At 39.9% G+C, this 16249-nt stretch overlaps 1 protein-coding gene across 2 annotated transcripts; it reads right to left on the bottom strand.

Annotated features, from left to right (window-relative positions):
- Positions 1-636: 636 nt before the first annotated feature.
- VPS37A (VPS37A subunit of ESCRT-I) lies at positions 637-16213 on the bottom strand. Of its 2 annotated transcripts, none has more exons than XM_061370987.1 (12): positions 16033-16213; positions 11635-11709; positions 10676-10790; positions 9662-9762; positions 8161-8377; positions 7051-7121; positions 4765-4892; positions 4616-4674; positions 4453-4521; positions 2326-2469; positions 1588-1668; positions 637-1360 (listed from the first exon to the last, which is right to left on the bottom strand). In XM_061370987.1, the coding sequence occupies exons 1-11, from the start codon at positions 16158-16160 to the stop codon at positions 1588-1590; spliced, it is 1188 nt and encodes a 395-aa protein (XP_061226971.1). In that variant the 5' UTR covers positions 16161-16213; the 3' UTR covers positions 637-1360. The 2 variants fall into 2 exon arrangements, with proteins under 2 accessions (XP_061226971.1, XP_061226979.1); XM_061370995.1 differs by having other exon boundaries at positions 11635-11701; positions 16033-16169.
- Positions 16214-16249: the final 36 nt, after the last annotated feature.

Below are 16249 nucleotides of genomic sequence, written 5' to 3'. Positions count from 1 at the left end.
GACTGACTACATATTAGTGATATAGAAAAGTGCCCGCTTCCACTAACATGCTTTAGTTTGAGATTTGGATCTGTGGTGTTCTGTGACCCCATCTACGTACCACAAAGGGAGTATTTTTTGCTAAGAGGTTTATCTCCAGACTGCTTCCTGACAAGAAAGAAGCAGGATTCCTGATATACTACTTAACCAGTGCTTTATCTTATTCATCTTTCAGACTGTACAATTCCTTTTGTTCTACTGGAACTTGTTTCTGTGAAAACCTAATGCAACAACAAGGTTAAGAATGTCTCTTTTTGCAAGAGCAAGACAGAACATACATGCATGCATTTGGGGGCTCTATTTTTCTATTACAGAATACGGCACTTGGTCCTATCCATTCTCACCATATATACTGCCATCCTAAAAAACAGTCAGCTCACCAGAGGCAAGATTCAGTGATTAAAGGGCAGAATTAAGTCTCACTTCCAAATTCTATCACTGGCCTTAACACCATGCAACTCCAGCCGAATTAGTTTATTTGTTCCTTAAAATTAGGAATTTTGAGTTCCTCACATGATGAACATATTCATATTGCATAAACAGACACTGGGAGCTGATGTGATTATTTTTCAAGTAAAAACAAATATGAAAATGAACTTGTTAAATGAAAATTGTGTTTAATTCCAGTGGTAGATACCAAGCCACTCCTGAAATCATGTGCATCAGTGCTACCGAGCAACATACCAAATCTATGCAGAGATCGTTTACGCTATTTTGATTCCAGTACAATTTGTTCCAACATATTCTTTGCTTAATCCAAAACACAATACAGGCTATACTCGGTTTTCTATACAACTTAAAAATAAAAAACCACACCTGTTCTTAAACATTCTGGCTTCAAGAAAAGACAGTTTTTGGATCCATTGACAATCTCAAATTGAACTTCTCCAGTTTCCAAAGTCCTGGCATTACTGATCTCAAATGTTTCCACAGATCAAGCCAATTCTTACATTTAAAGTCCAAAATACAAAAGATATGAATTATGTTTTTATAAAAATGTAAAAAGCTAGTCAAAATTACATGTTTAGGTATTTAATCTCTGAAGAATGAAGTATAGCAGCAGGAACTTAAATATAGTAAGTACTATCAACAATAAATACAAGAAATTAGTGCAAAGATTGCAATAGAAGAATTCTTGAGTACAACGAGAATATAAAGAGACATTCTAATTTGTACAAAACCCATCCCAACTCTGTATACAATCTCTTCTATAAATACAACCATACAAGATGAAATGCTTATTTGCAAATAATAGTTATTAAAAAGTGTGCTTTATTGGGGTTTTCACTTGTTTTCTTGGCAGGTGTAGCTTGCAGGAAGTCTGTAAAGACAAATTTCCATAATTAGATAGTTTTACTCCTCCAGAAGTTACATTTTAAATACAACTAACAACAGATACAGCTCATACTTGATTTCTACAGAAAGCATTATTAGAACTCCAAGCACTGCAATAGATCTATTTGCAATGAGCAAGTTGCAAGTGTGTGACAATGAGAAAATGGAAAAAGAAAGAAAAAGTTTGCCACCAACATTACAGCAACAGTTTACCTATAGTGGAGCATGATATTGGCTGTGCATCGCTATTGCCTGTTGAAGTTTTTCCTCTTTGGCTCGTCTACAGTGGCAGAGCTACAAAACAAGACACCAGAAGAGTGAATTCTGAAAGTTTTTTATGATTGTCTTTAATGATTCAGCTACCTTGCAGGCTCCTTAAAAAAAGAAAAGCCCTGTGAACCACCTCTCTTCCAAGCTTCAGGCTCAACTGTCTATACCGACAACATTATTCCATCCACATTCTATGTTATGAAATGCATTTATATAGGCAACTTTAAAGAAAGGTATGCTACCCAGTAAGTTGCTCGTCACAGCATAAGCAAGAACAGTGGTTTTTGAACCTTACTTACTTTTTTTGGGATAGCCGTCAACAGAATAATTAGTTTAAGAGGTTTAATCAATTAAAAATTAAGGTTGCTTAATGTGTCATTCTATGTCTACTTACCAATTTGAAAGCTGTCAATGTGGCTATCTTATCTATACAGGATATAGAAAAAAAGTGGCACAAAACTATCTGCACCACAACATGACCAGGGTCAAATGCAGCAGACCTTTGCACTCCCACCTTAAACACATGAGCCTTCAGAATGCACTTGTAGTCTAAACAGACTGAAGCCACTCTGGGATATATTTTTCCTCTGCTGGAGCTTACTCCAACACAGGACTGCTGAAATCCTGTTTATTCACTGTGTTTTGTATCTCTCCGAGTAGAATGAGTTGTATATTACATACTGTTCTCTTTTCCATGAAACTACTTAGGAAGTCATCTATTTCTGTTTTGCCTTCCAGGAAGTCTTCTGCAATAGTGTCAGATTCCTCTTCAGCTTCATGAGCGGCTACTTTAAGTCTGGCTTGCAGAGCACTTGGACTGCAACTCTAAGAAGATAAAAACTTCTATGTAATATTAAACTGTCCATCAAAACCTACATTTCCAAGAAGAAAGCCAGATTACTATACAAATATGGGATATACAAATAGAGCATTATTATTACATAAAAGCCTAAGTGACCAGATGGAGCTTCATCTCCAGTAAACAGAATAGCTTGTCAAACTATTCAGTGTGACAAAAGTGTTACTAGCTCAGGTCTTGGTTCGCAATCACTCTCACAAATATAAAGCTTTTCAACTTTTACCACACAGTGTAGAAACCATTCAAACTTGGAAATCTGACAGGTTTTTAAGTGCATGGCTCCTGAGTAGAACTGGTGTTTCAAGCATCTTCAATAAAAAGGGTCACCTTTTGAGAGGCAGTAGTGAGCCTAAGAAGTATGAAAAGGTAAAAAAGCAAATCCTGTCCAGCTTTTAAATATCCTTTAGATGACTATGGAGAAGGCGGGAAAGAACAAAGCACCTACTCAAGAAGCACATGTGCTGCTAATCTAAAGCCATGAGTATACTCATTCTTCCATCCTTATAAACGTCAAAGCTTATTTTGGTTTATTGAATTTAATTTCATTACTTTTCCTCTAATATGTTTGGGTAGTTATTAAGAACATGATTTGCTTCTTCAGGAGGACATACAGAGCCAGAACTGCAAAATTAAGATATTTATAGATTATAGATGCTTGGCCTACTCTTCATCTACCCTACGGAAGATATTTCTCTTCTGTACTGTAAAGCTGTAATGTAAAAAAGAAATTTCCTGTTAAATTAATCTTCTGCAAAGTAAGGACAATTTGCTCTAATAAAAAAATGAGTAAAATCCACCCACAGTACAAGTAAAAAGACTTGTCTGGAACTTTGAAGAAGAGTTAACAGAGACACCAGGTAGTATGCTGTGAACATCAATACATGAACATAGAGCATATATTGAAAAATAGCACAGAAATCCAGATGCAGCTCCCCAAATCTCAGCTTCCTAATCATAATTGAATTGAACCAACAACTCTATCCCCAAACCAAATAAAGGGTAATATAGCAGTGGGGTATAATGTCCTGTTCTTAAGTTGTTTCTTGCAGAAATAGAAAGTTGCTCAATGCCAGCTACCTCTGTCCACTTTAAAGACAACTTGCATCACACAGAAAGGAAGCATTAGGAGTCAGACGATTCTGGTCTTCCAGTATGGAAACATTCATTTTGTTTAGTTCACTTATGAAATAATTCAGTTTGCTCTCATGTAGTTTTTAATTGTTATTTCATACTTTGTTACTTTCAGGGCATTTTGAAATTCAGGTACTGTGTATGCTGTTTTGATGGACTTATATTCTTAGGTGACAAGTCTTGGAAATAATGAAGATTTCAGTGCAGAAATTGCTTTATGAGAAGTTACACCTTCTAATGCATATCCTGGTAAACATACTGATAAATTAGTCTCCCCTCCGAAACTACTTTCTGGAGTATTGACTTTACCCTATTTGTGCTTTAGAATGTGCAAAGTTTGAAAGCACATATAATATGTTGCCCAAAGTAAGCATACCCAGTGAATCACAGAATTTAAGTTTCTAAAGCAATGTTTTGAATCATTTTTATCTCGTACAGTTTTACAGACTAATGATGTTAAATAGGTACCATTAATTAAACAAGCCTTCTTTAAAAATCACTCTATTCTTAAAGGGGGTTTAACCCAGGATTGCACTTATAAACAGCTCTAAATGCTCATCACACTCCCTTCCTCCAATGTTGCTTCTACCACAGCATTAAAAAAAAACCCCAGCCCAAAACCCTGGTGCAATTCTAACAGTGTTTTGCTTTTGAACTGTTTTGTACTTAATCACATTTTATTTCATACTTGATGTTAATCTATTTTATACAAAATTAGAGTTTAAACAGAAGAATATTCTTTGTGATTAAAGATACAAACCAAAATTTCAGTTTTATTGAAGAATTCTTAAAGGATAATATAGCAAGAGAGATTATACCTCACTAAGCTCATGCTGTCTTTGCATCTTTTTTTCAAAGGCTGCTTTCATCTGTGTGAGTTGCTCATACTGTAAAAAAAAGAAAAAAGAATGTTTCCACCCTGACAAAAAAGCGTTAATATTTCAATTAATATTTCTGTAAAAGATTTTATTGTTCACTTACTTTATCCAACACCATCTGTCTTTTTGCCTCAAGACTCGGTTCCAGCAACAAGTTTTTTTCTGTGAAATAAAGTCACTATTACTACTTTTTTTTTTTCCCAGGATTCTGTTCACAGAACACTCACAGATGCTAATGTTTTGACATCTTACTTGCTAGCTCTTCAATGCTTTTCACCAACTCATCTCTATCAGTAATGACTTGCTTCAGTTGTGGTAGAGTCACAAACTGTTCCAGTAACACTTCCTCTTGCTCATTCATATTAGTCAGCTGCGATATGCTATATTCAAGCAGAAAGCAAGCAGATTTAAAACTAACAGCAAATGTTATGAGTTACTTATTTCTGCCAAAAGTCAAAATGTAAGCATTTACTGTGGTTTTTCAGGTACACAACACTTGATCACTATTTACTTTTCCCCTTTCTCCTGGACTGTGGGCTCTACTATCTGCAGCAGTGAGCTTAAGTAGCAGTGTGTGAAAAGGTATCTCTCATTTCAAGTCTTCCTTCTTATACAGTGGGTTTTTTTAATGCTACTGTTGATCTTAGCCAACTACCAGACACCCAGCTCTCTCGGTCCCCCTCCTCAACAGGATACAGAGGAAAAGCTTGTGGGTCTAGATGCAGGGAGATCACTTAACAATTACAATCACAGGCAAAGCAAACTCAACTTGAGAATTGGATGGTGAGCGAAAAAAAGACAAAAACACCTCGCCCCCTTTTCCCACAGGCTCAACGTCACTCCTTCATTCCCAGCTCCTCTACCTCCCTCTGCCCCAAGCCGCACAAGGTGGAGTTTGGGGGAGAACTGCACATGCTGCAGTCAGTCTGGGACAGTTTGTCTCTGCTGCTCCTTCCTTCTCATGCTTTACCCTTGCTCCAGCATGGGCCCTTCTCCATAGGCTGCAGTTCTTTGCAGAGCCTGCTCTAGTGTGAGTTTTTGGTAGCTGCAGTTTCCTTCAGGGCATATCTGCCTGCTCCAACATGGAGTCCCCCACGGACTGCAGCATGCATTTTGCCCCAGCTTAGTTCTCTACATGGGCTACAGGGTCTGTACCTGTCCTACCTGTCCTACTCTGGTCTTTTCGAAAACTTACATGAGCTGTAGGTATCTGTCTGGCATTTGGAGCACCTCGCCCCACTTCTCTGCCTTTTGTGTTTGGAGGATTCTCACACTGTTCCAACCCTCCCCTCAATCCTCACTGCCTCTACAGAATGTGCTCTTTTTCAAACACAGAATCATTGAGGCACCATACGCTTCACTGTTGGACCTGGCTGTCCTGCAGTAGGTTTGCTGCCAAGCTGGCTGTGCCCCTGGCCCCTTCTCACACATTCCACCTATGCAGCGACCAAAATCTTGCCACCTATATGCAACAGAGCTACTCAGAACGAACAGATGCACTACTGTTTGTGATTTTACTCAGCTACCACCAGAAGAATCATGGAATTTTAATCCAGTTTTCTTGGAAGGATCAAGCTTGATTATAATGTTTTGGTTAAATGAACAAATCACACTTCCCCTCAAAACCCTTAACTTGCTGCTATGCAACAAAGATGCTGCTAGAACTTACAGCTGATTGAACTAAATTAAACAGGCTCTTAGGAATGTGTCAGGAGAAACAGAAAAACAAACAAAAAGCCACCAAGCAAAAACCAAATGGAAGCCCTCCTTGTCAAAGGTCTTTTACCTTTTGGAAGCACAGTTTTTAAATCACTAAAATATGATGCCACCATGAGATGAGAAAAACCAATCTAAGACCTTTTCAGAATTAAAGGCTAATTTGTAATCTATTCAATCCCAGATAATAGATGCATAAGGCTGTCTCATTGCATCTGAGCAAACTGCTGGGAACAATAACTAGCGCAATTTTTTAAAATCATGACAAGATATGCTTTGATGAAGTCTATTCGTGTAATATGTGGAAGTGATTTCCACTGGGACAGCTGGCACATTTACCTCCTGGATTTATCTAACCCACCCTCCCTGAACATGCTGAGCTGCTTGCAAAGTAGTCTGTTTACCCTGTGCTAAAGTCCTTTGGAATTTAAGAGAATGCAATTTGTGAACCAGCCTCAAGTCCCTTTCCCTGTCCCCTCTCCTCCTTCAAGTTACACTTATTGTCTTAGTAGAAATTAAGTCCCTGGCAAGACCCCAGAAGAGAGCAGAACACTGGAAGTTAGGAAAAGTAAAAATAAATGCTTTTCTTCCTGGTGTTGAATCCTGAAATACAGTTCCTAATGAGAAAAACTAAACAAGCAGCGCATTTGAATACAAGGCTGGCTTACTTTCTGACTCTACAATTTTGGTAAGTGGCAGTTCTCCTATTTTTAATTCCTACAAAAACCTTTCAGTGATGCACACAGACTTTTGTCAGATACAGACCAGCTGTAATTGCCTTTTAATGACTGCAGAAACTTTTGCTGCCTTCGGAAAAATTACCTTAGTTCTGAGAGCTCTGGAAAGGTATCAGGAACATCAGGCATCTTGTAAGTAAATCCATTCTGGCCAACCTAAATGGAAGTTTAGAAGTGTTTAGCAGATTTTTGAAAAGCAATTTCTTGATATTTAACCCTCCAAAACTGGCTATGTATTTCTGCTAGCAACAAGAAAAGTAAGAAAAGCAGTAAGAATCAGTAACACTAGTCTCTGAAGAGAAGACATCTTAACTAAATCACGGCAACAAAATATCTGGGGATGTTTCGGGTGGTATGTAGTAAAAGAGGAGACAATTTTGACAGAAAAGAATTCTGTCTTGCTATGTACCCCATCTGACAAGAGCTGGATGACCCAGAAACATACAGGAGGCGTATAACTCAGGGAAGTGAGAAGAGATGAAGAGATTGACATTTTGATCTCTTTCATGTGGTTTTTAAAGCCATAATCCCTTGGGGAAAAAAAGTGTTCAGGCAAGGAAAAAAGGTCTGTCTTCACAGAATGTAGAAATCTTAAATTATACAAAGGCAGGAAAGTGTCTTCCAAGATTACGAAAGCTTTTGTTTCTAAAGACAAGATTTGATGAAAGACTAAACACTGAGATAAAATGTTTTTGGAAGTCATCAAAAAAAAGTCCTTCCAGGGTGCATCATTGAGAGGGACTTTGTGAGTACACACACACATGATCTGTGAAAAGAAGCTATTTTAAGCTTGAAAACTCTGCACCTAAAAGCTTGAGACTGCACACTGTTCAGGTTCTGGGCAGGAAATCCCATACAGAGAACAGGATCTCATTTTCTGTGTCTGGTGAAAGAGTCACAGTTGCACTATGGGGGAGTGCAGTTCCAAAACCAAAAAATGTATATTGAAAGATATTTAGCATTAACAGTAGTTTAACTGAAACTCAGAAAGACAAACTTCTTGTTCTGACTTCAAGTTTGTTCTAAATAACTTTTCATCAAAGCCAGAATGACTTCTGTTTTCCTAGCACCAGCAAAACAATCAAGTGCAGTCACTCAGACTGTTCCCTTGAGTTCTGCAGCAATGTTGCATGTGTCCTTAAAGAACCTGTATCCATTGTTTGATACCTTAAGCAGCAAAACTTTGCACACAGACCTGAAGACCTGCTTCTGCTCTTGGAACAGGTAGTGGCAGATCAGCAATCAACCCGTAAGAGGGAGCAGCAGGCTTGTCTGTAGTGTAGCTTGAAGAAACTGGTTCAGCAACTGGCAAGGGTGCTATTGTCCTATTTGTTTCTTGAGGTGGGTATGGAGGAAGAAATGGAAACCCCTGAGGAGCAAATGGAGGCATTCCAGCTGGTTTGTTGAAAAGGCTAAAAATGAATAAAAAAATAAATGAATAAAAAAAACCCCACAATATGAGCAACCAACTGCTTACAGCACATTTCTTATCATTTGAATCCGGTATCTGAAAGGGGCCTATAAGGATGCTGGGGAGGACCTCTTCATTAGGGACTGTAGTGACAGGACAAGGGGTAACGGGCTAAAACTTAAACAGGGGAAGTTTAGATTGGACACAAGGAGGAAGTTTTTTACTGTAAGGGTGGTGAGGCACTGGTATGGGTTGCCCAAGGAAGCTGTGAATGCTCCATCGGTGGTGGTGTTTAAGGCCAGGTTGGACAGAGCCTTGGGTGACATGTTTAGTGTGAGATGTCCCTGCCCATGGCACAGGGGTTGGAACTAGATGATCTTAACTGTTCTATGATTCTATGAATTATAATTACCAGATAACATATAAGACGTAAGACTGAATTTTTAAATGACCACAAACTTTGCTTTTTCTGTTCTCATTTACTTCTAACACAGTAAGTCTACTCTGTCTTGTACTACAACATATATTCCATTAAACGCTATTCTCGTAGAACAGCCCAATACAGACTCACACTTTTCAGAAACCCACTTATCAAAAATCTACAAGAGGGTAAATTTATATTGCTTCCATCTAAAAGTTCTGAGAAATGCATCTGTGATGTGCATTAGTTCTTATTTATGGTATTTAACAGCTTGGGCAACACACACATAATTACTTCTAAATAACATGAATGATTTTTTTAAATTCAGAACTGCAGCTGCATCTAAATGCAGTTTTATTGCCAGCCACAAGAACCGCAGTTGTACTGAGAAAGCTGTAATGTCTCAGACCACTTTTGTATATTTAACACAATTCTTTAAACTGCACTATTTCTGTTGTACAGCTGTGCAACAGAAGCTGCCTTTATGCCTGGGAGATTAGGAGCAGAATATGAAGAAACATGACTGTTCATATCATGGTCTACAGAAAATTAAAGATTTCATCTGATAATATAAACAAAAAATATAAAAAGAGAATATTAAAATACAAAAAAATATAAAAAGAGAAGCAAATTAAGGTACATCGGTATTTTGATACAGTAACTCCAATGAAAGCTGTGTTTCCTCTCAAAACAATTATGCCATAAAGCATATACATGAAATTGTGCAAGGGCAGGCAACCTACGTCTCTCAGTACACGCAATACATTATTCCTGTTCCCGCCCTCCCAATACCTGGTTTCATCTCTTTGTTAACAATATAAGTTAACACACACCGTTCCATTCATTGTGTTTATAGATACTTACTATGGAAATGATGTTGAGCTAGGAGCCAGAACTGGAGGATTCTTCCAAAACTCATCCAATAAACTCTGAATAATTTTTCCAAGATCTGAGTGCATTGTAAACTGGTAAAAACAAAGCCCCATGCAGCAGAAAAAATTATTACTGGAATCCAACAGTTCTAAAATGTGCTGAACTTGACTGTTTATTATACACACACAGCAGTGCTGGAAGCTATCTCGGAAACATACTAGCTAATCTAAAACATGTATACATAAGCTTCAAACAAAGTTATAAAACCACCCAGAACTGAACAGAAAGTAAAAGTTTTTCATTAACAATGGAAGTCCATTAACGATTTAGAATCAATCAAGCACATTTCTGATCACCAACCAAAAAAATCCCACCTTAAGTTACCAAGTTACATTTGGGAAAGCAAAGAAAGGAGAAAGAAGAAACCAAGCAACCAAACAAAAAGCCCAAACCCAAAGCCAACCAAGCTTTAAGACAAAAAGGCATTAAGTGCATTCTGAAAAACTCATAACCCCTCCAGTACTCTCACCCCAGAAAAATACACCACACCCTTGTTGGCACAGAAAAAGGAAAGGGAATAAAAAAAGGACAGCATATTAAACCCGTTAAAATTCTAAATATTGGAGCTGAAATCTTGACATCTTTCTAATAGGATTAGGGTAGAAAGAACAATCTTACAAAACAGTCTTTAAGCATCCTTCTCCCTTACCTAGAGTACACTGTAAAGAATCATGTACTAATTGCTACTAATAAGAAAAGCAACAGGAACTTCCTGAGCCATAACTTAGAATAATTCTAGATACATGGAATACTAAGCTCAGTAATGGTAGCGGTAAAAAAACAGTAGCATACTGAACGCTGCTGAACTTTCGTTTTCAGACCCCTCAAAATACAGTTTGAGAGGGATAAGGACCTGTACTGATCTTTTTTAGCAATAATCTAGTGCGACATGTATTAACATTGCTATTAACAGTAGATGTATGTGAAGCTACAAATTATACATACATTACTTATTAATGGACCTGTCACATATACTCCCTGCTTGTCCATTAAATGATGTCTCACAGGTGGGAAAACACTGATGACTGGTTTTTCCTGAGGAAACTGAGGTGGAAGCAAGCTGCAAATATAAGAATAGTCATTATTACAGCTAGACCCCATGATAAAGTTTGCATAAGAAGGCTTCTTATGCAAAGAAAAAAACACTATCAGTTACATAAACTTTTATATGAGAAGAGTTACGGAGAAATACAGAGTGAATGAAGCACACAAAACCATTATTCAGTTACAAAACTAGCAGTCAGACAGATTAGAATACAGGATTCCAATGGAACTAAAGAGAGCATTTACTGAGCAAAAGTGTAGTGTAACAATGCAGCAATAATGCCCACAGACAAAGAAAAAGCTAGAGCATAATAAGAATATTTTCTAATACAAATGTTATTACTTCAACGACAGTGAAGTGTAACCTGGAAGAATATCAGGCAAGTTATCAGGCTAATGTAATAAAAACTTAGGAACACCGTCAATGTTTGCCAGAGCAAAAGCACCCCCAAAATAAATTCACAGGAAATGTTACAATAAAATCACTTAAGTTGATTAAGTATGATCCAGAAGTTTCACTGGGTAAGAATTAGGAGTTACAGCAGATTAGTAAATTATGAATTGAGTTTCCTTTCAGTTGTAGTCATCAGAAACCCTCAAGTATTTTCTTTACCTTCATCAAACCATGAAGGTATCTTGGGAGCTGAGCACAGCAAAACATAGTTTTACTTTCAGCTGAGCATCTGCATCTTGTACATAATCAGTTTCACTCATATCATTACAACTACTAATACAAATCCAGGTTATAGTTACTGAAAATAGTTATGAGATAGAAGCCATTTACATTCTATTACTACTTTCTTTTTTTGAGAACAATTTTAATATTCAATATGTGCATAGAGATATCTCAGTCTACTTACATGTTAATATTAATTGTCAAGTTGTTTACAGTGAATGGCAGTCGATATTCCACATCTTTCTGAATTTCTGCAATGCTGTCAAAAAAGAAATTGTCACCATCCAAATCATGACCAATATAACAGCCTAAAGTCTAAAAAAAGGCATGACCCCAGATCTTTGCATTTAGTTTAGTTTGGAAAAGCCTTATCAGAATAAAACTGAAAATGTTGGAATAGATTAATATGCTTCAGAAGGCTATACTGATGTCCTGGGTTTAGCAGTGGCAGTCATTTTTTTCTCTTTCTTGGTAGCTGGTGCAGTGCTGTGTTCTGACTTCCGGGCTGGGAACAGAGCTGATAAAAATGATGTTTTGGTTTGGCCAAGGACTTTGTGAGCCTCATGCTCTGCCAGGGAAGAGGGGAAGCCGGGAGGAAGAAGAGACAGGACACCTGACCCAAACCGACCAAAGAGGTATTCCATACCACAGCACGTCATGCCCAGGAGGTAACTGGGAAGGAGCCTGGAAAGATGGGGGGGTCTGCTGGGTCGGACTCGTTGTTCGGCGGGTGGTATTGTACTCTTTTCCCTTGTTATTATCTCTTATCATTGTTGTTGGTGGTGGTAGCGGTGGTGATTTGTGTTGTACGTTGGTTGCTGGACTGTTCTTATCTCAGCCTGTGGGAGTTGCATTCTTTCAATTCTCCTCCCCATCCCTCTGGGATCGGGGAAGGGGGGGAGCCCCCGGTGGGGGGACGTGTGGGCCTCGACTGCTTCCAGCCTGACACCACTCACTGGGAGTGAGTGCACAAGCTGTCTGTCTGGGTTTAAACCACGACAACTGAATATTAAGATTGAATAAAAAATAGGTTCAACTATTAAAACTTATTCATGAACACAAGCAATGGAAATACAGTAGGAAAAACAGTGCTACTCACTGATCTGACAAAAATCTCAATTTATCTTTCTCGACTCACTGGCTTAATCTAAGTCATCACATCAGTGATTTTTTTAATACACTGAATTTTATGTGATAAAACATTTACTTTGTGAAGGCATTACACCTGGTTCACAACAATATATTGCTCTGCAATACTGCCTACTGATCAATATTTGGAACATGCTTTAAACTAGGCCTTCTTCCTTAATGTATTAGCTTACTACTTAACAGCAGCTTTTTTCCACATGTACCGAGTTCTGTGCACTTGCACACGTATTTCCAAAAATGATCTGGAGAAGAGCTACTTGAAAGAATGCAAAGTTCTGTGATACAGCGACACACAAGACACAGCCCCCCGAAAGCGCCAAGTGATCTGGCAAGACCAAATCCAAATTTGCTTCTGTTGTAACAGCTAAGTTACTGAGGAAATCTTTATATCGGGTGCATCAACAATGAATTGATTTCAGTGTTTAAAGCACTCTATAGCTTGTATGCACAGCAAGACTATTTTGAAAGATGGCATCCCAAAGAATGTGGAGGAGGAGGAGTTAGCTCAGACTTAGCTCAGAAGCTGAACTTCCAGACAATAAAACATACCTAAGGTGGGACTAGGGGAAAGAGGGCAGAAAAATTACTTCATCTTACAACGCCTCAATCAAAACAAAAACCAGAGTGATTCTTCTGCACATTCTTCCTGCCTGTACCTGGTTAAGTACAGGCACCTCCCCCTCACCTCTCTAAGGCTCCCTTATACAGCAAGGGAAGACAGTTCCAACCGGGAATAATGGCAGTTGGGTGTTCCCAGAAAGCCTTTTGCACCCAGCTTCAGAATTGTCCCTTCATCCACCTCCACTTACACTCCATAAAATTACTTCCTCAAAAACTCCGAAACACATTACCTGCAAATGTGTATTAAGCGTAGCACTAGGAGTGTTTTGTATCCTTCCAAAGCATTATTTGCATATAGAATTTAAAACCCTTGTTTTCAGAGCTTCAGAAATAAATGGAGTAAGACACAAACCTAGCTATGCACCTTGCTTTCCCCAACCCAACCTTATTCCTCAGTACCTGCTCTTTTCCTGTGAAATCACATGCTGTTTGAAGAACCTACCAGGGATCTTCAGCACAGGCAAATTCTCTATTGTGATATACCACACACAGAAATCGCTACCTCCTCACTCTTAACTGAAGGATTCTCCCTGAAATCTCTCACGCATATTCTTGCCCTATAATCATCTGCCATGCATTTTAATAGCCTGCTACAAAATCCTTGACAAGAGTATATAATTATGTTCTACGCACAACCTACAGGAACTGGGGAGGAAGAGGAGAACAGAGAGAGAGAACCAAGAAATCCAGAAACTTGTTGAGCTGTTTGAACTATTACAACCTCCTTTAAGCAAAACCCTGAATCAACAAACTTGGTTGTCCCTTCCCCAGGTGGAAATAGGTACACTGGAAAAATGACACACTTTGGCTAGAACAATAGCAAATATAAAAAAACCCGTTTTTTTTTAAACATAAAAATTTCATTTCAAGCTCCTAACCTGGAGTCATCCTGAAAAGGAAGACTAGCTACTTTAATGAAATTAAGGTGACATATATCTGGGCTTTTACAAAATATACTTATCAGACAAAGCAAACACTAGAATGACATTTATTTAATCACTGCTTAGGAAATAATGCTGTTGCAATGATTAATGCATATTCCTATCCTATAGATCTGTGCTGCTATGGCGTCCGTAAACAAGCACATCAGTCCCACTCAAAAAAAACTTTGCACTTTTGAAGACTTGGACAAATACACTTTTTAAAAGCAAAGTTTGAGGCACCGTTACTCAGGCTTATTCAGTAGTATCTTACGAAGCATGCATGCTTGGCCAGAATTTACTGCTTTGCTTGCCTAATTTTGGGGCATTTTGCATCAAGAGATGGGGCAGATGAGTTTACATCACTGTAAAATTCTGTGAGAGCAGCTATTCTCTCCTGACCATTCCCTGCTGCAGAGCTCTTTCCATCTCTGCCTGTGCTTAACTGATGCCTGCACAAACAGGTGCTAAACCAGTTCAGCAAGCTCACTTTGACAAAAGCTGATCACCTTTTTTGATGACTTAACTTGGAGTGAGTTCTTCTCCATGGTACACAAAAAAGGGGAGAAATACAAGGCTAAAAGAAAGGCCAGTCCAACACAACTACTAAGTTAGGTGAGCTGCTGCATATCCACAGAGACAGCTCCTTAGAAAAACGATCTGTCTTTCAAAAATATTCGTGAAATTGACTGTGAACAGATTTAAGTTCAAACAAGCAGCAGTACTTAGCAATCCTGACAAACTTATGTTTTCTGTGTGATAATTCAAAATATCACACAGGATATGTTAGCCTATCCTAAAATTAGGATTTTAGGATAGTGAGCAGTCTGCTTGGAAATACAATAAATATCTCTTGTGCTCAGCCTCAGTCTAGCATAACAGAAAAAAAAATTTCCTTCCTTTTTCTGTATTGTTTCGGAGGCATCTAACATTCCACTTCGACAGACATCCCAGAAAGCAGGAGGAATGCTTACACATCCACTGGAAAGTCTAACCTGAAATACATGAAGTGTGGATCTCCTTTTAAAAGACTAAAATTTAGGCAAAATTGACCAGCACACTAACAAGCTGGAGTATTTCAGGGTAGATGAACTTTCTGCTGTAAAAAGTGTGGATTTTGAACAGGGAAAAGCTAACTGTCCCTGGTGAGCATGTAAATAAAACGAGTTACCAAAAAAAAAAAGCCAGTTATTAGCAAATTGACACTGTACATCAAAAAAAACACAACATTTTGTGGAGCCAGTAGGGCTGCTATGCCACTGCGAAGCACAGCTCCTGTATGCTCCGTGTTGTATTCTGAACTTCTAAAGAACTACGCTCCCATAACCAGTTCCCAGAAAAAGGGAACTCACGTACTCTGTACGTCGCTGTAGACTTCAAACCCCATTAAATAACTCAGCTGACTTCCCGGTAACGCGGCCGGTGCAACTGGGAGTCCCCCCAAGCCACACTGACAGAGCCCCGGCCAGCGGGGACGGCCCCCGCCGCTCCGACAGCACGTCTCACTTTCGGTGCAACCTCCCACCCCGCCGCTTCCCTCAGGCCGTCCCCCGGCCACGCACCCGCGGCCCTGCCCCCTGGACAGAGCCGACACCCCGCGGCACCGCTGGTCGCCCTGTTCCCACGGGCTGGACCCTCCGTCCCCGAAACCCTGCGGGCTATGTCCGACCGGGACGCGGGTTCCTGTTTACCGGCGTCGAGCACGGCCGAGGGCCGGCGGGACCCAGCCGGGCCTCCCCGGCAGCGAACAGGGCGAGACCTCGTCCCTGGGCGTGTAAGGGACACACGACACCCACCCGGGGCGCGGTCTCACAGGGACCCCGAGAGGTGCCGGGCCCGGGTAGGCGACACAGGCTGCCCCCGCCCCCGCGCCCCCATCTCCTGCCACTCACGAGGCGTGTGCGCCGCGGAGGGACTCGATCTGCCGCTGCTTCTGCTGCTGGAGGGTGGTGAGAGGGGGCAGCGGCGCGCCGGGAGAGGCGGAGCCGCCGCCCTTGGCGAGGGGGAACAGCCAGTTCATCCTCCCCGCGGCAGCCCCAAGCGGGCGCGGCAACACGACCGGCACCGCGACCCGGCCTCACTCTTCCCTTCCCGCATGCGCCCCCCCTT

This window comes from Neopsephotus bourkii, unplaced genomic scaffold (genome assembly GCF_033783945.1).
Source record: "Neopsephotus bourkii isolate Nb327-2 ecotype Australia unplaced genomic scaffold, CSIRO-AGI_Nbou_v1 NB_168, whole genome shotgun sequence".
Lineage (NCBI taxonomy): Eukaryota > Metazoa > Chordata > Aves > Psittaciformes > Psittacidae > Neopsephotus > Neopsephotus bourkii.
The sequence above is the reverse complement of the archived record's forward strand: the minus strand, read 5'-3'. Positions and strand labels throughout refer to the sequence as shown.

Excerpts from the sequence above, each read along its gene's own strand:
- VPS37A (XM_061370987.1), bottom strand. The coding sequence starts at position 16,160 with ATGAACTGGCTGTTCCCCCTCGCCAAGGGCGGCGGCTCCGCCTCTCCC. Across the intron at positions 7,122-8,160 it reads GAGCAGAAGCAGGTCTTCAG|GTTGGCCAGAATGGATTTAC; the intron begins GTCTGTGTGCAA and ends ACTTCCATTTAG. Across the intron at positions 4,675-4,764 it reads AAGCATTGAAGAGCTAGCAA|AAAAAAACTTGTTGCTGGAA; the intron begins GTAAGATGTCAA and ends TTTATTTCACAG.